The 24,156-nt window shown below is 50.0% G+C and overlaps 1 protein-coding gene across 2 annotated transcripts in view; it reads left to right on the top strand.

Annotated features, from left to right (window-relative positions):
* Gprk2 (G protein-coupled receptor kinase 2) overlaps positions 1-21,542 on the top strand; it is a 45,394-nt gene extending 23,852 nt beyond the window's left edge. Inside the window, exons 3-9 of one of the 2 annotated variants that reach the window (XM_025305124.1) lie at positions 1,387-1,574; positions 9,678-9,773; positions 10,720-11,077; positions 11,386-12,292; positions 13,292-13,429; positions 14,431-14,559; positions 15,133-21,542. In XM_025305124.1, coding sequence (XP_025160909.1) covers positions 10,833-11,077; positions 11,386-12,292; positions 13,292-13,429; positions 14,431-14,559; positions 15,133-15,228 — 1,515 coding nt within the window. In that variant the 5' untranslated portion in view covers positions 1,387-1,574; positions 9,678-9,773; positions 10,720-10,832 and the 3' untranslated portion in view covers positions 15,229-21,542. The remainder of the gene's footprint in view (positions 1-1,386; positions 1,575-9,677; positions 9,774-10,719; positions 11,078-11,385; positions 12,293-13,291; positions 13,430-14,430; positions 14,560-15,132) is intronic. The other variant, XM_011143956.3, reaches the window with a different exon arrangement.
* Positions 21,543-24,156: the final 2,614 nt, after the last annotated feature.

The raw sequence follows: 24,156 nt of genomic DNA, 5'->3' as shown, positions 1-24,156 counted from the left end.
GGGGGGGGGGGAAGGAATATTCATGCCGATGAGAATTAGTGAAATCGATCGGAAGAAGCTCGGCCTCATATGCCGAGTAAATCAACGTTTCCGAAAGAGGGTAGGAAGCTGCTCTTCTGAGAGTCAAGTTGGCGCCTGTTTGGCGCGTTAGACTGCAACAAATGTGTGATCGAACTTTGATGAGGAAACGAACAGAGTTCCAGAGTGCAGCCGAAAAGAAAGAAGCAGATCTCCCAAAGCGATCTCCCATCCTCCTGCTCCGTATTTTCAATTATCGCGCCGGAAATTCCGAAGCCGTCTTACCAGACTCTTCCCCCGAAGTAATCCACCTTTCGTCGTTTGGGGAGGGACCCAGCCCTCTCGCTCGGTCGTTAGACCTTTAAGCCTCGGGATTGGAAAACCCGGGGAGCACATCCGGACATGTAGTGTTATTTGCATAGAAATTTTCCCGCATATTTCGGGATTAACTTTCGTCGATTATCGTAAATTGCGATTGGCCGTGTTAGTGTGTGCGCGCGTACTAAGAAAGAGAGAGAGGGAGAGGAGGGAGGTAGGGCGAGAGAGAGAGAGAGAGAGAGAGAGAGAGAGAGAGAGAGAGAGAGAGAGAGAGAGAGAGAGAAGAGGCGGAAGGATGGAGGGAGGGGGGGAAGGGATGCCACACATCGGGCCGGCTCAATTAGTATATTACGAACGACGTCCTGTCGAAGAGAGTGCAGGCGCGTCGCGTGGTCGGAAAGTAGGTAAATGGGTTCGCGTGATAGCGAGCCAGCGATGGCAGTCAATGGCCTTGTAATCGCATCGCCTTGATAAACTTTATAAATGAAAGCCGAGAGAGAGAGAGAGAGAGAGAGAGAGAGAGAGAGAGAGAGAGAGAGAGAGAGAGAGAGAGACCCGGCCGCAAATTACGTTAAGTATACGGGAGCCGGGCTTGGGGTAACGGGTTAATTAGCGGTTTCATACCCGCGCTGTCCGCGGTGACGTAATTACGGCCGCGATCGGGAAATGACTGTAATCAATTTGCGCCGGCGAAAAAGTTTCCCACTTGCGAAATCCCAATTTACCGCGCGCTGGCTCGTTTGCCGCCTCTCTTTCTCCTCCGCGCGTTGTACGTTGTGCGGCGTCGTGACATTTTACGAGCTGGTCGGATGGGCGGGTAAAGAGTGGAGGGGGGAGGGGTGGAGGGCGGGGTGGCACACAGAGAGGAGTGTGCCGGCGGTGAGTTAATCTTGACTCAAGCCTCAACCGGACGCGATTGTTTCTTCGTGGTGATTTTCGCGCGCGTGCACTTTGCAGCCCGAAGTCTCCCGCTCTCTCCCGACTCTTTTTCCTCCAGAAGAGCCCCTTCTAAGTTCCTCTCCTTTGCTCTCCGGGAGAGAACGCTTTCAGCCACAGACGCGCGCGAGTCTGATGCAAAGGGGCGAATGTGTGAAGTTCGCTCGCGAGGAGGTCTCAATGGAGGTCCTTGGACACCCTGCGAACAGAAGGCTGACGTTGAGCGAGACGGCGGGCGCAGCGTGGGGATGCCGAGGACGTCTCGGGAGTGCATTAAGCCCGGTCTGCGATAGGTGTTAGTGGTAAGCCTGCAGCTTTTTGCTACAAGTCCTGTAATATCTGCTAACAGAAGGAAACGCCCTCTCCGCGCTGCCCTCGCAGCTGGAATCGAGCTGTCGCGCGAGCTCGCTCGAAGCCTAAGGATTACAACCTCGGGGGCGGCAGCGGCAAAGACGCCTTCGGCCGAAAATGGAGTTCAGAGTCGAGAGAGAGAGAGAGAGAGAGAGAGAGAGAGAGAGAGAGAGAGAGAGAGAGAGAGAGCAAAAGCCTAAAGGCTCACCGTCCTGCCTATTGTGGAGCAGGACCTGCCGGTGCGAGCGGCCCGTGTATAATCGAAAGTCACGTTCCGTCGCGTCGCGGGGGAACTTCAATTATCATAATGATAGCGAGGAGGATCCGCGGCTGCAATTATCATAAATGAAGCCGGGGAAGACGGTGTCTGTGTCGCACGCTGATATAATTACGCGATGATGACGAGGCGTGAGAAAATTCCACGGCCGCGTTCCACTCTCCGGAGTCGAGATGCGGCATCGCGCCACTTCGGCTGTATCGCCGACGAATTTTCGCGCTCAGAGTCACACACACACACACACATACATACACACACACAATAATCGCTTTACATAATACATAATAATACCGCGCATACACTTAGCCCCGAAAGTTAATGAATGCTAATGGAAGCGAATAAATCGCGCTTTGTTCGTCGAGCTCGACCGGCCCAGGCAAACAAAGCGCGATGCGTTTTCGCTCGCGGCAGACGAGGAGAGAACGCGGTGACTCGGCACGATTCGCCCGTTCCGAGTCTTTACACGCTTGGGTCTTGGAGCGGACTCGAGGAGTCTCTCTCCTCAGCTGCGCCGCGGAGGACCGGCGAGGATCCTCCTCCAGATTTCACTTCCGACTACGTCGAGCGTCTTTCTTCCCGCTCCTCTTTCCTCTTCTTTCCTGTGTGTGTGTGTGTGTCTCTTTTTTTCACCGCTCGGCGGGATCGAGCAAGAGCGGCCGCGCTCGTTGTCGATGTTTTGCCTTCCCTCTTGATGCGACTCACTGAGCCGAACGCGGTTTTTCACTTCGCGCCGATCGGCCGCCGCGATCGCGCTCCGATCAGATAGGGGATAGGACGCGCGACCCTGCGCCATCGAGGTAACGGCCGAGTCCGGCTCTTGCTGAAGGCGCAAAAGAGCCTGCGGAACGAATCCTCCGACGGCGCTCGACAGGTCCCGGCGAATTTCGCGGCTCCTCGAGTCTCGTTTCTCCTGGCCGATCTTCGTAGTCGACCGGAACTACAGTCGTTTCTACAGCCGTTTCGACGTCTGCAGTTATTTGCGGCTTCAATTATTTTCATAATAATAATAACAATAACAACAAAAATAATAATAATAATAAGAACAACAATATTTTTATAATAATAATCCTTACTCGCGAGAGAAAATTTATTAATTATTAATTAATGGAGCAGAGTCGCGCTTTTCTATAATCGTTCAATTCAATTATTCTCGCAAAAGCCGACAGATATCTCCGAATCAAGAATTTCCAATCAAAACGGCTTTCCCGCCGATGGATTGTTGTCGACGCAAATTTGAGGCGGAAATTCGGACCGCGTTACGAGTCGATTACCTTCGTTTACCGTTTCCGAACGTTCTTCACGCTTCCACCCGTGTATTATGATTGATAGTGGAATACGATATGCAGGCCTGTTCTGCTCGGCAGGATGCAGCGTGCAGTAGACAGGATCTCGTCCTACCGCGCGATGCAATTCGCACGCATCGGAGCGCCGCATATCCTCCCCCGCTTTTCCTCCTTTTTCCTCCGCCGATGTGGAAGAAGGTGGAGCTACGCGACCCTCGACTTCCGCTCGTTGGGGATCGAACGAGCGGGCCCGAGCACGTCGCTGGAATATACAGGGTGTCTCGAAACGAACACGTACACCGCGACACTGGAGTTTCGTTTTCGTCGTCGGTGGCTCGGATTCACATCGACTCTTCGACAGTAATCTTATCTGATTAATTGATTAGATCATTAAACACCTCAATGACGCGAGTCGATTGTCGTCGCTTTGATAAGAATACTGTCGAAATTTTCTCGGGTACAATCCTGTTCGAAATGCAGAGCGATGACCGCGTCACTCAAATTCGAGTGACTCTTTGTTCGCAGATCAGGCTGAATTCTCCTCTCGGGATCGTCGAGTGAATTTTCGCGCGAAATTTACGCCGGATTGAAGAATCTACATGAATAAATCTATTCTAATCGACTTGAATACTCTTTCATGAAGATTGAGAAATTTTGCATTCCGAGTTCCAGCGAAACGTTCATTTTTGCGATGGTACACTTTCACCATCACTTCGAATGATACTTCGCTCTGAAAAATTCCAAGAGACTCTCATCGCTCACTTTCATCGCTACCTCCGACTCGCACTATTGTTGATGCTCGCTCAGCGACAAAGATCGATTGCTTGATTTCCCTCGTTTAAATTTCCCGAACGATCGTTTGTATTATCCCCGACACAGAGTCATTTATTCCTCGTCCAAGTTTCCCGCCCGTGAGCAGTGGTAAAGGTCCCCGCGCAGGAAGTAAAAGACGCGACTTTCCTCCGCGATACCCCGATGCGTGGTTTCCCATAGCCGACATTCCACAGATAATCCATTATCTACGTACAGCAAATATAGCGTTCTCTCGGGCTGACGTGTGCGACGAGCGCACGTTTGTGGGAGCGAAAAACTGGGACCAAGGACCACGCGTGCTACGTGGCCTCGTAAGTCTCTCCTCGCCTCCCCCCCCCCGCTTTTCCGCGTCCTTCTGGTTTTTCCGCACGATCGATAGCGCCGTCGTGAGGGAATTTGCGGGTTTCTCGGCGAGGTGCGCGGCATCTTTTCGCCGTAACCAGAATTCGTTTAGCGCAAATGAATATACAGCGTGTTCCAGAACTCACCGCCATCAGTCTCTTTGGTTTTTTTTATTTGGTTTTTTTAATTGGAAATAATACATCGACATTATTGCGATAAATGATCAATAACATATTAACACACTCAGTAGAGAATAATGTTTAAAGCATAGAAGAATTTTTGCAAAAAAAATTCATGGGACGCCATGTAATAACGAGATATTAAAAATATTCGGCGTGGGATAGATGGTTATATGTGAAGGGATAGTTAGGCATGCCTATAATAATGTAGAAATTTGTTTATCTTCATTTCTTTTATTAGTATTTTATATTCTTCTATTAATTATTAATTCTTTTATTAATTCTTTTATTATAATTATTAATAAAATAAAACATTTTCACAAGTTTCTTATAGGACGACCAAGGACGACATTGGAGAGAAGGTTGAAAAGTGGCGACACAGAAAAAAGCCCTGTGGGAAAACATTGTTTATTAAAGAGAGAAAAGAGAAAGGAATCTACCCGGCAGCTTTAAACGAAACGAGAAGCTGTTTAAAATGTACTGAAGTTTTTAGTGTTAGGTATCCAGGGGAAAATGATTTCGCTCGGATCGACGTCTTTTGTACGTCTAAAGCATCTAGTCGAAAGAAAACGTTCGATTCGATGTCCATCGCTTGCTATTTCTCGCCAAGTAGACCGCCCATCTAACCTTGATCAAAATGAGCCATCTATTCTGTTTGGAGAGTTCGCGCGAAAGATGCGCATACCGCGTGAAGCGTAGTCTTGGTGCCGAATTTTGAGGTTGAACACGCAGACACGAAATTTTTTTTGGTCGTTTAACCCTTAGAGGACCGGCATTTTTTCTTTAAAATTTGCAATTTTTTTCGCGGAAAATTTGTATATATATATATATATATGTAACCATCATGTCGCGTAAAGTTTTCGAGTTTGTTAGTGGCTCTTATAGGAACTACCCCGGTCCGGAACGGGGAACGGCCAAAATAAAAAGTTTTCAAAATTTGGATCTTGGCATTTTTAGGGTTTTTCTTTATATCGCTGATCATCATTTTGATATCAGATTATCGAAATTTTACAAAGGCAATTATTTACCTAAAATAAAAAAGTCTATATTACTATAAGTAATCTCATACGGTAATAAAACTTTCCTTTAGCATAACCCAAAGCTAACGACGTGGACGTGGAAAGTTATGCAGCTCTTTTGTTTTTTTATATCTTTTGTTATTTCAAATTTTTTTATTTTTCAATTTTTTTATAATTTTTTAAATTTTGGTTTTAAAAAATAATGAAAATTTGTTTTATTTCGAAAACTGTTCTTCTGTATTTTTTATACTTATTTGTTACTTTTAGAGTGATTGTTGTCACGCACTGTGCGCAATCTCGAAACTCTAATAGTGTTGTGTGCTGATTTTATATAATTCTGAGAGAAGGTGGGCCTATAATAAATAAAAACGTACTAAGATGCAAATTACTGTGCAGTTAAAATGTTACAAGTACTTGTTAATAAATGTTTATTTACAAGTAAGGTAAAAATCACACGAACATATATGCAAATATATTTTTGGAGCACATAAACATCGACATAAATGCATAAGAAACTATGATATAATCTTTAAGAAAACACTGAATGCCGACTTATATGTGGCTCCTATAGGAGCCACCCCGGTCCTCTAAAAGTTAAGCCCAGGTCTAACGTTGTAACTCAAAACCAATCGTACTCGCAAGATACTTTTCCGGCGCGTGAAACACACATTTTGCAGATTAATAGAAACATAAAACATTTATTTACTCGCGATAACAGTATTTTCGCGCATCAGGAAGAGAGACAGCTACTCGTGGTATATCCAACTCACAGCTGCGCGATCAGCGCTGACGCCTAGCATATATTAACAAAATTCTAGCAATTGATCATCTATCCCCTATGCCCATCTATCCCGGACTTACCCTATCCCCTATCCATTTCCTCGCGAATCCAGATTGGGATAAATTAACGCTTACCCGGAGCCCCGAACGAAGCCCCGTTGGCTGCATTTTCGCCCCCGCGCGATAACCGAACCAATAATTCTCCAGACTCTCAATCGCCTAGAAAGAACGATATTGGTGCGGGAGTGTCGTCGCAGGACACAAAAAATATCAATCTCGCGTCGATCGAAGAACCTGTCGTGGCCGAGAGAGAGAGAGAGAGAGAGAGAGAGAGAGAGAGAGAGAGAGAGAGAGAAGCCGTGCGAGGTCTCGCGGCGGCGTTGGGAAACGCTGCGAGGCTGCTTCACACGTGGTTATCTCTTTTCTATATGTCTCTCTCCTCTCTAACGATTCATTTATCAGCCGTATTTTACTCGTCGGCAATAAATCGGCCGGCCGTTTTTGCCGCGTCTGTGATATCGAGCGGCGGGATTATCGGATAGAAAGTTCCGTCACAACAATGGGCGCGCCATAAATCATTATCGCGCGACGTTACACGGCGCGCGTCTCGCGTCTCGCGACGCCGGCCGGCCGGCATTTTTGCGACGAATATTGCGGCGTTCGCGTCGTCGATATTGCCCGAAAGCAAAGGGGAAAGAAAGAGAGGAGGGATAAAATCCGCCAACGCGCGCGCGATAGCCGCGAAAGTTGTCGCGAATAAAGCGCGTGAAATGAGTTTCGCGCGAGCGTTTTGTAACGCTATCGGTAATCGGTAAACAGAAATTATCTCTCGACAAGTTCGGCGCGACGCGTTTTGCAACGCTATCGCTATTTTTCTATCTTCTTTTTTTTCCTTTTTTGCGCACGTGCGCTTGCTACGCTGTATCGGATATTGTAACGTTCGCGTCGGTGGTCGGGGCGGAGAGCGGGGGCCGGCGGATGATATAAAAAGATAAAAAAGAATTCCGTCAACGAGCGATAACAGTGAGGGTTTGTCGTCGCGCGAATGTCGAAGCGCGCGACGAAACTTGTTTTGCGATCACGAGCCGGATAGAGAGAGCGCGCCTGAGAGTTTGGCGGATAGCGGCCGGGAGGGGAGGGAGAGGTTCGATCGTGCTTTAATATGAAGATTATCGGTTTCTCGATATTTGACGCGGTGAGATTGACGAGTTGATTGAAGCCTCGGAATTGATTATCGCCGCTTTTTCGGACATCCTGTATTTAATATCGAGCGTCTTGCCGGCGTTGCTTTTGCGCGTCTTGCGCGCGTAATTAATCTCAATTTTGATCGCTCGTCGCTCGACGGATGCGAGCGGTAAGGTTCCATTTCGGAATTGGGAAGTGACGCGTTAGCGCGTCACGAGTTATCTCTTTTCCAACAACGACGAATCAGCGTCGTTGTTTTCCTTCCTTCCTTCGGTGACGGTTATCGCCGCGATCACGTTTCTCGGATAACGGCGACGAGTACGTGCTCTCGTCGCTGTCTCTCTCTCTCTCTCTCTCTCTCTCTCTTGCCCCGTTACTTTTTTATAATTATTTGTAAAGATATATTATACCGCGCGCGTGTTTCGCCGCCGGCGAGAGCCGGGAGGGCCGGCATTTTCCGCACGGGGGAGTCGCGGAAATTGCGGAACGGCGTGTGGGAAATATCGCGTACGTTTCCAGCGATGAATTATGAGCGGGCGGACGCGCTCGCGGCTGTGGAAGCAACTTTCTTCTCGTTTAACCGCTATCGGATGCCCAGCGACGAGTTTCCCGAGGTCGTTTCGAGAGTTCTACCGCGCCGGGGGGGGGGGGGGGATAAATCTCGTAACGCCGATCCAATAGCCGCCGTTATCCCCGTCTGAGTGAATTCCGTAACTTCCGGCACTTTTCAATCCAGCGCATTTCGCGCCGCCCGACGGAGACGTCCGTCCGCGCTCGGAAGATCTCCCCAGCTCCGCGCTCTCGTCCCTCTTCCGCCCCCCGCCCCCGAATTCGTCTCTCGGCTGATGCGCTCTCGCGGTGCTTCTCTTGGCACACGACCGCGACATGCGAATCGCCCGTTATTAATGGACGTTCACGAGGTATTAGCGCTGCCAAATTGCAGTCATTTCTCGCAGTCACACGCGTTCTCGCGCGTCCGCGCTGATGTCCGCCGACGCCTTTTATCCCGCGACTTTTATTCGTCTCTGCTGCGTGTCTTAGCACGATTCTTTTCTTTCCTGCCGCGACGATTACGGGATCAGCATCGAGCCGATGTACAATGAAGCGACGGCTTTATATCCGGCGCTTTTAATCCGCCTTTGAACGCTTTGAGATTCACCGACGCGCCGGGATTCGCCGCGCAAATTCCACTCCGCATCCGCCCGCAATCTCTAATTAATAGCCATCAGGCTGGCGAACCTGATGCGCGTATTCGTTTTTAATCAACGTTCAACGGTCGCAGCTGGCAACTTGGAGAATTCCCTCGTTTTCCCCGTTCGTGTGACGGAAAAAAGAATTCCAGCGGTGAAATCTCGGGATAGCTCGTTCGGAAAAGAGAGAGAAAGAAAGGAAGATCCGGTTCGACAACGCGGAAACGCGGACGGAATCAACGTTTTGGGCGATTGAATCAAGTAGATCGGTAAATCCTAGTTGGTTAAAATAGTCGACAAATTAGGATTAATCAATCGTCGCGTCTCATGTGTAATGATGAGTGAGTTAATCGATTTATTGTATTATTGTATTCGGTATAAAAAGCTAACAATATCGAAATAATCGGTGGAGACAATTGTTGCATGTAATTACAATTTGTGACGAGTTTTCACCTCCATTATGTAATATATTGTAGGATCATATGTTTAAACTTTTTGGTCTTCATGTGGCGCCTAAATGTGTGTTCTCTCTTATAATACGTATATTCAATATTGAGCACCATCGAATAAATTACGGTAAATTTCACACAGTATATTACCCGGATTTGTCGTCTCGCTAACTTAAATGATTGCGATATCTTTCATGACTCATTTTGTACTTTCAAGTTCAATCCAATTCATATGCGGAATGCGGAATGTGTGACTGTACATCATGTAAAAAAAATTTTTTTCCTTTTCATTGTGTCAGATTCTTCTCAATCGTTATGCTATTTTTATTGTACACCATTATTGTACACCAGACCCGTATATTACGAATAAATAAACAAGAAGATAAATTATTCTGACGAAGCATAATCTCGATGTACGGCGGAAGGCGTTAAGGTGGACTTGTGCGTTAATTAAGTACCGATCGGTGAGCGCGTCCGACGTCGCTCCTGCGAGCACCTGTGCGAAATCCTCGTAAATTCGCGTCGTTTTATGCGCAGGCGGTGGTGACAGCAACAAAGGAAAGAGTAAGAAATGGCGGAAGATACTTCAGTTCCCACACATTTCCCAGTGCATCGGCCTAAAAGATAAGCTTGGTGAGTTGGTCGAACGTTGGTAATTAGTCATAATAATAGGTGTAAATTCAACTCGCGGGGCGATTCCCTTCGGGCGTCGACAAAGAGTCGTCGCCGTCGTGGTCGTTAAACCGCGTCGTGTGTCGTGTCGGAGTAAAAATTCACACCGCGCGAGATTAAAGTAAAGGCGACATTTTTCCTCGGCTCTTTTTCCCCCCGCATAAATAAATCGTACGGTTTCAGGCGCATCGATTGCACAAATACCCGAGGCTTCGGCAAAAAGCGAACATTTCACGCGGAAGCCACGCGCGCGCGCGCGCGTTCGATTATCGAGTCTCGATGAAAAATAATTCTCGCGCGGCTGTTAAAAAAAGCCGCGACGCGCGGAGGGACGAGACAGCGCTCGTTGCGCGTCCCATTAACCTACTCTGATAACGCCGCCTCGGCTTGAAATAATCAAAAGTCGCGAGCAAATGCGCCTGTCTCTCGTATCGCGAACGCGTTTCGACGTTTTATTCCGCGGCATTATTATTCCGAGCCATCGCGCGCCGTAAAGCTCTCTCACCGCTCTTTTTCCCGTTGCTTTGAAGCTGTTCCCCTCTGCTCGTCCCGCGCAGTCCCGGAGAACCTCCCTCCCGCGAACGAACGATGATGAACGGTCAGATTAATAATATCGCAGTTTTCGGACGGGCGTTATTCCGACGTTCCTCCATTATGAGATCATCAATTCCGCACGCGTGCACGCGAGACTTTCAATTTCACCAACGAGGAACGCCTCTCGATCTTCTCGAGGAGGAGAAGCCTACGGTCCTGGATCAGTAGAGATTTATAGGTAGGACACTCGCGTGACGCGTGGGACTCATTTCGCGCGACGACGGGGGGGGGAGGGGAGGAGGGAGGAAGGAAAGAAAAAAAAATTCGTCAAGGCGCAGGAGCGTAACCGAGAGACGTTCGCAATGTTGGACAGACATCAGGTACAGCTATGTCGTGGACCAGCAGCCGATCGGGCGGCTTCTATTCAGGCAGTTCTGCCAGGACAGGAAGCCGACCTACCACCGCTACAACCTCTTCCTGGACGCGATGGAGAAGTACGAGATCGAGATGGACGAGAACCGCACGGAGCTGGCGAAGGAGCTGTTCGAGCAGTACCTGAAGAGGGAGGACTCCGAGGTGATCGACATCCTGAACGATTCTCAGATCCTGCAGTGCGAGGAGCGTCTCAGCACCGGCGCCAAGGAGCTGTACGTCGAGGTGGCGCAGACGGTGAAGAACTTTCTGGCCGGTTTGCCGTTCACGTTGTTCCTCAACAGTTTCTACTTTTACAGGTATGGCGACCATCAAGATCAATGTTATCGCGTGTTATCACGCGGTGGGGTGCAAATCGTGAGCGATTTCGCACCGCCGTTCGCGGCGCGAAATTCTCCTTTCACGAGAAAGAGGGTCGCGGCGTAGGTTGATTGATGGGCTTTAGTTTGCCCCATGGGCAGCTTTTAAGAAAAGCAGAAGGGAGCTTTTTTAATATGTTCTTCAACGTGCCAAATTCCGATTTTTTGGGGGTTTACTTTATATTCACTTGAGTTCTATTCATATGAACGACACAACTTGATAAATGTTAAATAAATGACCTCCTCAGGTACCTTCAGTGGAAATGGTTGGAGGCGCAGCCGGTGACGTACAAGACCTTCCGGATGTACCGGGTACTAGGGAAGGGCGGTTTCGGTGAGGTGTGCGCTTGCCAAGTGCGCGCCACGGGTAAGATGTACGCGTGCAAGAAGCTGGAGAAGAAGCGGATCAAGAAGCGCAAGGGCGAGTCGATGGTACTGATCGAGAAGAATATCCTGCAGAAGATCAACTCCAAGTTCGTCGTCTCGCTGGCCTACGCCTACGAGACGAAGGACGCGCTCTGCCTCGTGCTGACCATCATGAACGGCGGCGACCTCAAGTTCCACATTTACAACATGGGCGGTGAGCCGGGTTTCGACATAAATCGCGCCCGATTCTACGCGGCCGAAGTCGTGTGCGGCCTGGAGCACCTTCATCTACAGGGTATCGTCTACAGGGACTGCAAGCCGGAGAACATACTGCTGGACGATCACGGTCACGTGCGGATATCCGATCTCGGTCTCGCCGTAGAGATCACGGAGGGCGACATGGTGCGCGGCCGGGTAGGCACGGTGGGCTACATGGCGCCCGAGGTGATCGACAACGAGAAGTACACCTTCTCGCCGGACTGGTTCAGCTTCGGCTGCTTGTTGTACGAGATGATCGAGGGCCAGGCGCCCTTCCGCGCCCGCAAGGAGAAGGTCAAGCGCGAGGAGGTCGACAGACGCGTCAAAGAGGATCAGGAGAGGTACTCGTCCAAGTTCAGCGAGGACGCCAAGAGCCTCTGCCAGCAGTTGCTGAAGAAGAGCCCGAAGAGCAGGCTCGGCTGCAAGTGCGGCCGGCACGGGGCGAAGGAGGTGAAGCTCCACGGCTTTTTCCAGTGCTTAAACTGGAAGAGGGTCGAGGCCGGTATGTGGGAACCGCCGTTTGTGCCGGATGTAAGTAGGTGCCGTTGTGATCGATTATCTTATCCGCGTCGAGACTTACTTTCTCTCTCTCTCTCTCTCTCTCTCTCTCTCTCTCTCTCTCTCTCTCTCTCTCACACACACACACACACACACACACACCTCCCTCCCCTGCTCTCTTTCTGCCTTTATTCTCGATTCGCACTCGTGCGCTCACTCGCTCGCTCGTTCGCTTTTTTCTCATCTCATTCTTTCTCTCTCTTTCTCCCTCTCTCTCTCTCTCTCTCTCTCTCTCTCTCTCTCTCTCTTTTTCTCTCTTTGACCTGTACTATACCGCGAACTGAAAATAAGCGGCGGCTATCCGTTCGGCTATTTGCATTCCTGCACTAAACGAATCTCGACAGTCTTTATTGATTGGATTATATATAAAACGGAACGTGGTGTTGCTTTTTATTAAATCAATCGCGAAAAGCATCTCGGTGCGATGTTTTATGAAAACCCTCGCGGTTTTTACGCGCGTTGACATGTTGACTGCCACGCCGGCCTCCGTCGATTCAATTCGTGTTTGAATCACCAACGCGACGCGGCGAACAAATTGCAATTCGCAATGCAGATATCCCTATCGGCCGGTATATTTAAATTGATGTATCTATTTAAATTGTCATACGTCAAGTAACGTTTTAAGACTGATTCTCGTCAGCTCTTAAAGGCCTTTTTGTAAAAGAGCTTAGCTTCCTTCGAGTACATTATTTTTCGCAACGTCACATTTCCGTCATTCTGACGAGGAGAAGAAGCTCCTCCGACGGAGGATTGACGGACTTCTGTTCGTCCGTCGTCTTGACGGATAGCGAGAATCGGTCTTTGCGCAAATTAGCGAGACAAGGCGGCATTATAGCGCCGACTGCGATGGCGGCCGACGCGTTAACGGCGAATTATCGCTGTTTGCGCGAGGAATCATACGGGACGACGTTTAGGAGTGTCAGGCTGCGAAGGTGCGAGTCATTAAGCGAGCGCCGCTCGTTTTTGTTACAGCCTCGCGCGGTTTACGCTAAAGACGTCCTGGACATCGAGCAGTTCTCCACGGTGAAAGGTGTCAATTTGGACGCCACAGACGACACGTTCTACAGCAAATTCAACACCGGCAGTGTGTCCATTCCATGGCAAAACGAGGTAATAACGAAGACACACGCCCGTCCGTCCGTCCGTCCGTCACACGTCCGCGTCGCAAACGCCGGTTGTGAGGGACACGTGATACGCGCCTTCGCGCCAAGTCGCGAGGCCTTTGACCCTGTCGTATAAAAATACCGATGCTCCCCGGCGTCCAACGGCTCCGGCTACTTAACAAGATCTCCATTGTAACTTGGAGTGTAAATCGCGTCGCTTCGATCGCCCACGCGCCGCACGTCAAGTGCGCTCGGTGATATCGCCGGGACATCGGCGGCGCGACTAATAACTCAACCTCAACTTACCGCTTGCTGAAATCTTCCATCTTCACAACGGATCTACGAATTTCCGACAAATTCGCACGATCAGTCTCCTGTCGAGATCGAAGAAACGCCGCGCCGAAAGCCTCTAAATCCGCGCTTAGTCACCGTGCTCTCGTCAGCTCTCAGGACTCGAGACGTCCCGGCGACTGGACTTTGAGCCGAAGTTCCGAGAAGATAAAACTGATCCCGGTGACGTGCACGAATAGGAATTAAATTCATCTGCGAACCAAGCTATTGTCTTGGTCCGACTAATCGCTGTAATAAACGGGCGTTATCCGCGCACTGCGAAGGAGAGCGCAGAATCAAATCCTCGCGAATTGAAAGCCCTTCGAGCCGGCAGCCGGCACTTTCGCCGAGTTACGCATCGCTCCCGAGCGCGAACCGAGTTCGCGCTCGGGAGCATCTGGAGAGAACGGAGAGCGAGCACTTAAATCGAAAAATATGGGTCTTGCACAAAGTGTTTTCCTACGTCAGAGAGAGAGAGAGAGAGAGAGGAGGGAGGGGGAAGAGGGCTTTCGTTATCACTGGCGTCATTCGGGTGGGTGTATTTAAAGCTCCGGTTTGCGTACAGACGCGTTTTACGCACGAGCCACCTTTAGCTTCCGCAGGCCGGCTCTAAATCACTTCGCTCGCCGCGCGAATCGCACCGTTCTAACTCGCCCGACGTTTCTCCTCCTCTTGCAGATGATAGAGACTGAGTGTTTTAAGGAGCTGAACGTATTAGGTCCTAACAACACGCCCACTCCAGACTTATTGATAAACCATCCGCCGCCCAACAATGAGGACAGAGGCTGCTTTCCGTTTCGGAGAAAGGTAATTTTCTTTTTCGCGAGAACTCTCTCTTTGTACTTTGAACTCTCTCGTATTGCCCCCTCGACCTTTCGAGTCTCAATCTTTCCGCTAATTCGGCCGGCAATTTGCAATCGCCGCGTCACGAACGTGTCGAGACGCTTTTCAACCGGCGCGACCACGAGTCTCTTTGTCGTTCGGGAACTTTTCAGAACGCGATAGAGCAGAATAATCGAGAGAGCCAGCGGTTGCTGCAACGTCGTTTTCACGGTGCCGTGTGTGTGTGAGTGAGGCACCTTGAAGTACACCTGGTGCGTTGGTGGGAGGGCGAGGAATTACGCGGCGACGAAAGGATCGATAAAGATTTCGATGTCGAAAGTCCGGCTGAGAAACGTCCGGAGAACGTCGACGGCGTCGTCTCATGGAGACATCTCAAGAGCTCTCGCTCGGGAGGAGGGGGGGGGGGAAAGATGCGAAGACTCGCGACGCAAAAGCGACGTTGCAGCGGCAGCTGGTCGCTCGCAATGGCTACCGCACAGACACTCATTAGAGAAGAGTGATGCTCTTCTAATCGGATAATAATTTTGTCACACGCAGAGGAAGCAGAGCGCCCGCACGAGGGAGATCCCGCTGTCGGAGTGCCACCTGTTGGAGTTGGCGCAGACGCAAAGCTCGGAGATGCTGACCAGCTGATCCAAGACGAACGCGAGTAGCCTGAGTCTATCGAGGTCGCCGGCGTTTCGGAGCTGTTGCCTCGGTTGAAACGACGACGGCGGCGACGACGGCGACGACGACGACGACGACGACGACGACGACGACGACGATGACGACGATGACGACGACGACGACGACGACGACGACAACGACAACGACAACGACGACAACAACGACGACGACGACAACAACGACGACGACGATGACGATGACGACGACAACAACATCCGGGAATCTCCCGCCAAGGAGAGGTGGCGCCTGAGTCTTCGGCAACCGCACGAACGCGGTTGCACGATGCCCGCTGACGAACGGTAGACGAGAGAAAGAGCGAAAGAGAACGCGGACCCGAAGTGTCCTACAGTCCCGGTGACGTGCGTGCCACTCGAACGTGTTCCTCGAGAGGTTCACGAGGATGAGAGAGGACAAATGGGAGGCAGAAAGAGAGGGAGGGCAGAGAGGTGTCGTGTCGAGGATCCGAGGGATTCGCGCGCGATTCTACACGCACGTACGCATGCACATATGAACGCACGCAGGCACGCACGCACGCACGCACGTACGCACGTACACCTCGCTAAGCTAACGTATCAACACGCACACGTATACACACACACGCGCATAAACACACTCCAGTATTGTAATCGTACGCAGCAAGGTGGGCAGGCACACGCGTTCGTGAAACCAAATATAACTTCCCGAAGCTCGAACGCGGAAACGCCCACGCGTGTGCTCCTGCGCGTATATCGACGTATTTTTATCGAGCCGCGGTGTGTCGTCGTTCGGTCGTCCGTACGTGCGAACGAGGAGTCATGGGCGGTGTAGATAACTAGATAAGTAGGTAGATAGGTAGGTAAGTAAGTAGGTAGGTAAGTAGGTAGATAGGTAGGTAGGTAGGTAGGTAGGTGGGTAGGTAGGTAGGTAGGTAGGTAGGTAGGTGTGTGTTGTTCGCCCGACACAACGTGTTCGTGAGACACATGTGTAACCTTTCGACGTTGCGAGAAAAGACGCTCGCGAGGAGAATCGCGAACCCGTTAGAAACGCGCAGAGGCCGGGAGAGAGAGAGAGAGAGAGAGAGAATGTGTCATTCGCGACGATCCACGACGGCCAAGCGCTCGAAATCCCCGGCCTTGAAGAGCTTCAGAAGGTCGTGTGTCGAGCTGAAGATCAACGTGCGCACACCTATACACGTAGATAAGAATGGCTGGTAACAGTGGACGTGCAGTCGTCCGTGAGCATTTTTTTATACGTACTTATGTAATCTCGTTCGTTTACGCGCGTCGGTCTTGCGGTCAAATCGTTTCCGTTCGTCGGCGATGCGCAAGCTCCTTGTCACCCTTGAGAGAGAGAGAGAGAGAGAGAGAGAGAGAGAGAGAGAGAGAGAGAGAGAGAGAGAGAGAGAGAGAGAGAGGAAGGGGAAGAAGAGAGAAGAGGGAAGAAGGGAGAAGTAACCGTGCGATCCGACTTGATCTTCATCTCTGGCATACTCTCGACACGAATCAACTCAATCATCTCCGCTGAATCTCACTGTAACTCCAGCACCGTCTCGCCCGCGACCATCCGGCCACCTAGTTTCCCTCTCGACGTCGTCGTCGTCGTCGTCGTCGTCGTCGTAATCTCGACGGGACCGACGTTGCGTAAGAGCGAGCCGTCGCAGGCGAATAAACTCTAATAGCTGGCCGAGAACTTCGGCCGCGAACAGCCGTGCGTCATGATTTACGAGTGCGCGATAGGATCCTCGGGGATCTCAGCGCGGGTCGGAAGAGCGTAGACGACGACAGCGATAACGGGCGCGCACGTGGAACGGACAGGTCGTAAAAGAGCACGTGAGAAGTTCGTCTCGCCCCGCCGCGCCGCGCCTCGCTCGTATCGCGACATTAAGCTACCGGCAAACAGACACTCGATACCACCGCAGAGCAAATAAACACTCGCGCGTTCATAAACGTTCGCCCGATGCGTCCGAGATACATCATGATCCGCCGTCGTGGTCGAATCATGCGTGCACGATGACGACGACTGGGAAGTGACGCTTTCGCGTTCCCCGCTTGCGGCCAAACGAGCGAGTGATTAACGAAGCGGAGCCGCCAAGCGGCGACGCGCCGATGAATCCGACGCGCTGAAATTCCAGAATTCGCGCGTTTTCCCGGCTGCCTCGCCTGTCGTCGTCACGAAGGGTTGTTATCGTCCGCGGGGGTGTTGTCGACACGCTGGCTTTGACGAAGCGGCTCAAACGCTTTTCGTCGAGTGCGATTCGGAACGCGAGGGAACTCAGTCTCTGCGAGTTTTTCAGAAGCGAGTTTTCCGGAAACCTGTCGGGTCGCTCTGAGATCTGCTTTCCTCGGCTATCCTTTCTCAAGATCCGAGTGTCGACCTTTGCTTTGCGGAACACGCAAGGACCTGGCGGCGAGACGAGGCGAAGCGAGGCGTATTCAGGAAGGAAGGAAGGAAGGAAGCTGTTCCTTTTGCCTTCGGCGTACCGAACGATGCGACTTTGATCGAATCGCGAGCGCCCAGCGGCGTCCCGCGGACGGGCAGGCGTCCAGAAAAACAGGACTAAGGAGTAATAAACGGAGATTGCATCCGTCGGCGGTTTTAGGAGGCCAGTTATGATCGAGCGGTATTCACGTCTTTTACGACACGCGTTGTTCCCGGACGAGTTACGACAGTCGCGTATCGTTTCCGGGTCCTTGGCGAGTCCTACCTCTGCCTCCCTCCCGTCCCCTTCTCTCTCTCTCTCTCTCTCTCTCTCTCTCTCTCTCTCTCTCTCTCTCTCTCTCTCTCGTCTCATCCTCAAGAGAGCGCGAAGAATCTCACGGGGTGTTCAGTATTCCTTTTAACATCCCCGATGCCGGGCGTCCCGAGGATGACATCAGGATCCTCGGACGAACTTCGGAGTCTAATGTCAAGAAAGTCCATTCTAAATCCGTCGAAGAGTCCGTCGTTAATATTAAGATCTGAGATTCTAGGCTGTACGATGTTTTCACCGCAGTGACGCAACTTGCGGTATCTCTCCTTAGCGTGACGAAATCTCAAAGTCTCCGGGCGAGAAGTCTCCGTTCTGCGCAACGCGACGCGACGCGACGCGACGCCGCGTGGCACTTTGAGAAACACTGTGCGATTCGCGAGGAGATTTCGCGCTGGCTCGGGCGGATTAACGGTGCGCTCAGAGTGCTCATAAGCACTTTGGCTGTTCTCCAATCGCGATGCGTGTGCTAGCCAGCCAGCCAGCCAGCCAGCCAGTTCCCGGCGAGCGCGCCCAAAATCATTTGGCACGGCCGCGTCGAACGTGTCGACTTGCGTTTCTCCCGGCCGCGGCATCCCGGAGGGAGCGTCTGCGCGAACCGGAGCCGCGCCGCTTAATCTCACTGGAGGATCTCCGTCACGAGGATCGGCCAGGAGTCAGTCGTTCCGGAGATAGGTCGCTCGCGGCATCTTCGAGCGAATCTCATTTTGGTCACTCGACATTCTCAACGTCGGACGTCGCCTAACTGACGCCCAAACGCACGAGAGGGAGCGCCGAAGGGGGTCGATGGTGGGCCCGGAGATGACGAGGATGCCAGCCGCGAGTGGGAGTCCGAACGCACAAATTACTCGAAGAGAGACTCCCGCGCGAACAGATCCCGGCGCTCGCGCAACTTTTCCCCAAGAGCGGGAACGTGGAAAGCGAAAAGTTGCGAGCGAACTTGATGACTTTCGCGATCACGTGAGCCCCCGGAACAATGGAAACGCGGAACTTTCCACTCGGAGAGGAAAGTTAGATCGCCGCTCAAGGGCGGAAACGCCAAAAGTTTCGCGTCTTCCTCGCGCGGAGAGTTACACGATCGCTAAGGTCATCGAGTACACTTGAAAGTTTCCGCGCTCTTCGGAAGAAAAGTTACACGATCGCTAGTCCGGACGTCTGCCGCTGTCGACCGCTGTCTTGAAAATTTCCTCACGTCGGCGAGACTTGCGCGTGCGATCGGACGCTCGTCGAGTCGAAATACGCTCGCGATGCACCTTGCGTGCAGATATCAGGAGGGGAGAAAGACGCACAAACGGTCGCAGAGAGGAACGATGCGACGATGAGGATCCCTCCGCGTCGACGCGGGGATCAAACCGCGCGCGGGTCGACCGGCGAATCGACCTCTGCGTGTCCTCGGACGAACAATCTCACGCTTGTTTTACGCACGACATTATATATTTATACATATGTATGTGTATGTGTGTGTGTGTGTGTCGCACGCCCGCCGACGAACGGCACGTCGCGTACGGCCTGTAAAACTTCGCACTAGGGTTGCCAGATGCGAAATGACTATTTTCGCGACATTTTTAGGCGACGATTAGAAAATAGCTTGTTAGAGAATGTTAGAATTTAGTTAAATTTGAGAGATGGAGGGCTAAAAAAGACTGCTAAGAGATGCCGCTGTGCACTCGCAGCAAACAAATGCGTGAATTTAGGTAGCAATAGAGAGAAGTTTAGACATAAACCGTGCGATTGTATTTTTTACCGCGCGAATGGCTTAGTTGACATGAATTTTCTTAGGTGGCACGTCGAAAAATTCGACCCTATCAGCTCTCAGCTCTCAGCTTTCTCTCTGGTGCCAGATAGAAACATGAATGTTACGATTATGATTTTGTTGAAATTCTCATTTTCCGGAAGACTTAAATTCCTGGACACGAGGCAGGCTTAAGAATTCCGGGACATTCCCGGAAATCCCGGCCATCTGGCAACCCTACTTCGCACACTTGTTAACCCTTAGACTGCCGGCCGCTCGGAAGCGAGGCGACCGCTGTGCGCGGCACTTCCATGCGCTGAAGTGTTGACACTTTGACGGCTGCTGTCGCGCATGTGTGTGTGTGCGTGTGTGTGTGTGTGAGAGAGAGACTTCATTCCATCAGCGATTGTCGTCGCGCAGAGGATGTTTGTCGATAATGACGGTCTATGATTATCGTATTGTAGAAGGTATTGTATGAAGGTAGAAAGACTAAAGACTCCAGGAAGTCGCTTGTGCGTTTTCAGACACGGCCTGAGCGAGCTTTCGGGCTCAGCCGGAAGTTCGCCGGCGTTAAACGCGGTCGTCAAAGTGTTGACAATTTAGGCAGACACTTGACGCGCTGTTTGCGCACATCCAGGACTTTCGTCGTCCGGGGCGGAACTGGATATCACGGCGACGTGTCGAGACGACGAGGAAATAACCATGAAAACTCGCTTTGCGAATATGATTCGATCACTCTCCCGTCGTTTCGTCACGCCCTCGTGACCTGCCCAGCGTCTATAGACGTGGATCGCGCTCTAAGGGTTCGTCACGAATTGCAAGATGCACAAATGCGCCTAAATGACCGCCACACGAACAATACCTCGAGTATATCGCGCTCCTCGCATGGCTCTACTGCGAGGAACGGATTATTTTTTACGATCATTTTTACGATGATTTCGCTGCAGCAGGTAAGAGATTCGTTTTTTTTTTTTTTTTTTTTTACGAAGGGAGGTGGACAGAGAGGAGGAAGAGGAGGAGGAGAAAGAAGAGTTGGGTGGATTGGGATGTCGTAGATATCGAAAGCGTAATGTCGCTCTTAATATATCGGCAACAATTCCGGAATGAACGAAGAGACGAAAGAAAAAGCGGGCTTACCGAATTGCTTCACGCAAAGCTCCGTCAGCTCCCACGCTCCGCTCGTTTCGGGAAGCCGTCGGCTTCACGATTCGTCTTCTTGGATAATGAACTTTATTGGAGAAAAGAGACATTGGTAAGAGAGAGAGAGAGAGAGAGAGGGGGGGGGTGACAAATCGCAAGGATCAGTGTGCGTTTTCGTCGAGTTCAAGCAACTGCGTGATGACGTTCGATTGAGAGTCAGAAAGAGGCTAAACAGACTTATCAGCAGCAAGCTTGCAGCAGAAATTTTAGCCGCGCTAGGCCGGAGTTTCATACGTAAGGTTTAAATATCGCGTAAGATCCGAAGTTTTTCTAACTTGACGACCTGAACACGCCGCCAATGTTTTCAGCCGCAGTTTTCAAGCGGACGAGAAGAAGCTTTCCCCAAATTCATATTTCAGAGATCGCAATATTTATAATCGGGCCGTACATTAGCGAGTTTGCGGATTTTCCACTTCCTCGATACGTCTACTTTTCTTTATCGAGGGGGGAGGGCTATTTTAACGATTGATCACGAACGAGCAAAGAGCCGAACTGCTCGACTGTTCATCCGCACACGCAAAAGTGTGTCTCAAGATTAATTTCCGCCCGTCCCGCCGAGCGACACGCGAGAGTTCAGCTGAGCGATACGTTAGCCTAGGTTAGGGAGCCTCTCGTTATGATCATTCAACTGTGATTTCTCAAAGTGTCCTGATCCCGTTACGTTGTTAATTTATATACGTCGGTCGCTTCGGAGGGATACTTGTTAAGACGTTATTATATTTCCTATAAACGCGCACTTTCCTATAAACTTACCGTTTTGTATTATTTATAACGACACACGGGTAACACGAGGAAACGGAGAGGCCGAGGATATTCTGATCTAACGATCGACCCGGTCGTCGCGATCTACAGCGATCGTAGGCGGTATCCGATTGTTGTATTCGCGGAATATATACCAAACTATTTAATAATTTTTCTAACTAAATAAGCGTAATTTATTCGTACACACGCGCGCGCGCACACACACACACACACACACACATATATATATATACTTATATATATGTATATATATATATATAATATATATATATATATATTATTTAAATATATATATATACATATACATATATTTTTGTCTATGTATGTATCGTAGGTAGACAGGTAGGTGAGTTAGTTACGTAAATATAATATACCGATATAGACTGCTGAAAAAAAAACAATATATATATATATAATATTATATATATATATATATATAAAATTTTGCAAATATATTTCGCTTCTCTTGTACAATTCGTATTTGTATCATTACGGATCTATGTAACATTTCGTCTGCGCGATTATATACATACACATATGGACTAGATATCTCGTGTAATTAAAAGGAAGAAAAAAAACATCGAAACCCCGTACTCTGGAGATTGCGTGAAGTTATTCTCTCATTTCCTGCGCGTGATACCGTATCCGAGAAATGTTCGCTCCTTTCTTGCTCGCGCGAGCGCCGACGACGAGGAAGCGAACAGTCGATGTTCCTCGGCGATCGACGTTCGGTCGAAAATAAGCGCGGATCGCTCCCGTCTCATTGATGATGTTGATCGGGTTGCGGCAATGTACACGCAGAAAATTATTCAGTTGATACAACAGAATTTCAGTTACGACAACCGAAACTTTGGGCTCCTGAGGAATCAACAGAAAATTCGGTTGCAACAACAGAAAAATTCCATTTCTGTTGTCCCAAAAATATATTCGGTCTCACCTCAGCCGAACATTAAGTTGTCAAGAATACAAGTCTCATTCGTCCTCCTCTGCAATTAATGTAATGTTTTGCGAACTAAAAAGTCTGCTGATGCAGCGAACTTTTTCAATGGAGATAAACATGTTTATGGTTATTGTATCTTTTTCGGCACAATAATGCAGATGATGATATATAGGTTCATGTCCTGAACTCTCTTTTGTCGTTAAAAGTGATCGCAAAAGTGGCTAATAAGCCTTCTCATTGGCTGAACTACTTTCAGAGTTTCACTTTCAGCGATGAAAGAGAATTCAGAATATGGACCTATATAAATATGCATATCTTGCATCTGCGCTGTATTCGCTTGACGACTGTCTTCACATGGATGAAACAAAGCGTCTCTATGTACGTAAGCGAAGAGGAAAAGCGCACACACGGGTTCAAGGTCGCATCATTGGCAACGTTTTATTCAACTTTTTCAAATAGAATCTTTACGGTCGCGGTATAACTGAGAGATTTCCTTTCTCTTTACATATATGGTTCCACGCCTTCTGTAAAGTGTCGTCTGCAATGGCAGTAAGCAGTAAGAAGTAAGCGTGAACAGTAAGAAATGGACCAACCACAGTTGATTATTTTCGTCATAATCGACCGTGATTGGTTTATTTCTTACCGCTTACGCTTACTTCTTATTGCTTACTGCCATTGTAGACGACGCTTAAGAGTAGCCGAATACTCCGCTGTGGTCACTACATTTTCACGACCGAAAGTTTCTGTCCCTTCGATCGAAGGCAATTGTTGATGCGAACGGTTCTTCGGTTGGCGAAACAGAATTTTCCGTTGCTGCAACCTCATGTAAGAGAAAATTTTTTAGTTGTCGCAAGAGAATATTTTTTCTGCGTGTACGAGGGTCAGTCCAGGGTGTAGAAAAGTGCGACTGCTTCGTTCCGAGGATACGGATGTACGAAAAGAGCGGCACAATGGCGCTGCCTAAGGCTGCGAATATATTCGGAAAGTCGGGAGAAGGGAGAGAGAGAGAAAGAGAGGAGGTGGAGGTAACTCGCGGCGTTATCGCGCGCGAAAATGAGTTCCGCCGTGAAGCAACATATTATCGCCCATCCGCACCTCGTCCCTGCTCTCTCGCCCCTTTCCCTCGGACCCGGTGTCATCAACTGCAATAAAAGCGTCGGTGCTTTCGGTGTTGTGACAACTCGGCTTGTCATGCCGAGATAACGGGACCGCCGTTTTTTAACGTCGATCGACTTATCGCGCGTCGCGGCGCGGTGCGTTAATGCGCAATAGTGGCGCGTGTATTAAAGCAGTAAAGCCGTCAGAGTGGAACGTGACACTGAGCTATTTGTGAGGCTACAATATTTTACGATGATAAAAATCGCGAAGCGAGGGAGGAGCGAGAGAGGATCATCATCGGGAGAGAGCGGAGCGGCGACGATTCGGTGCTTAATAATAACGGCGCGCGCTCGAGTCGCCGAATTATTTATATTCCGTCGTTCGGAGAGACGTCGCGGTCGCACTCTGGGGATCTCTTGCGAGGTAATAAAACCGGGA

Source organism: Harpegnathos saltator, unplaced genomic scaffold (assembly GCF_003227715.2).
Source record: "Harpegnathos saltator strain DR-91 unplaced genomic scaffold, Hsal_v8.6 scaffold676, whole genome shotgun sequence".
Taxonomy (NCBI): Eukaryota; Metazoa; Arthropoda; class Insecta; order Hymenoptera; family Formicidae; genus Harpegnathos; species Harpegnathos saltator.
This window is presented reverse-complemented; position numbering and strand designations above follow the sequence as displayed.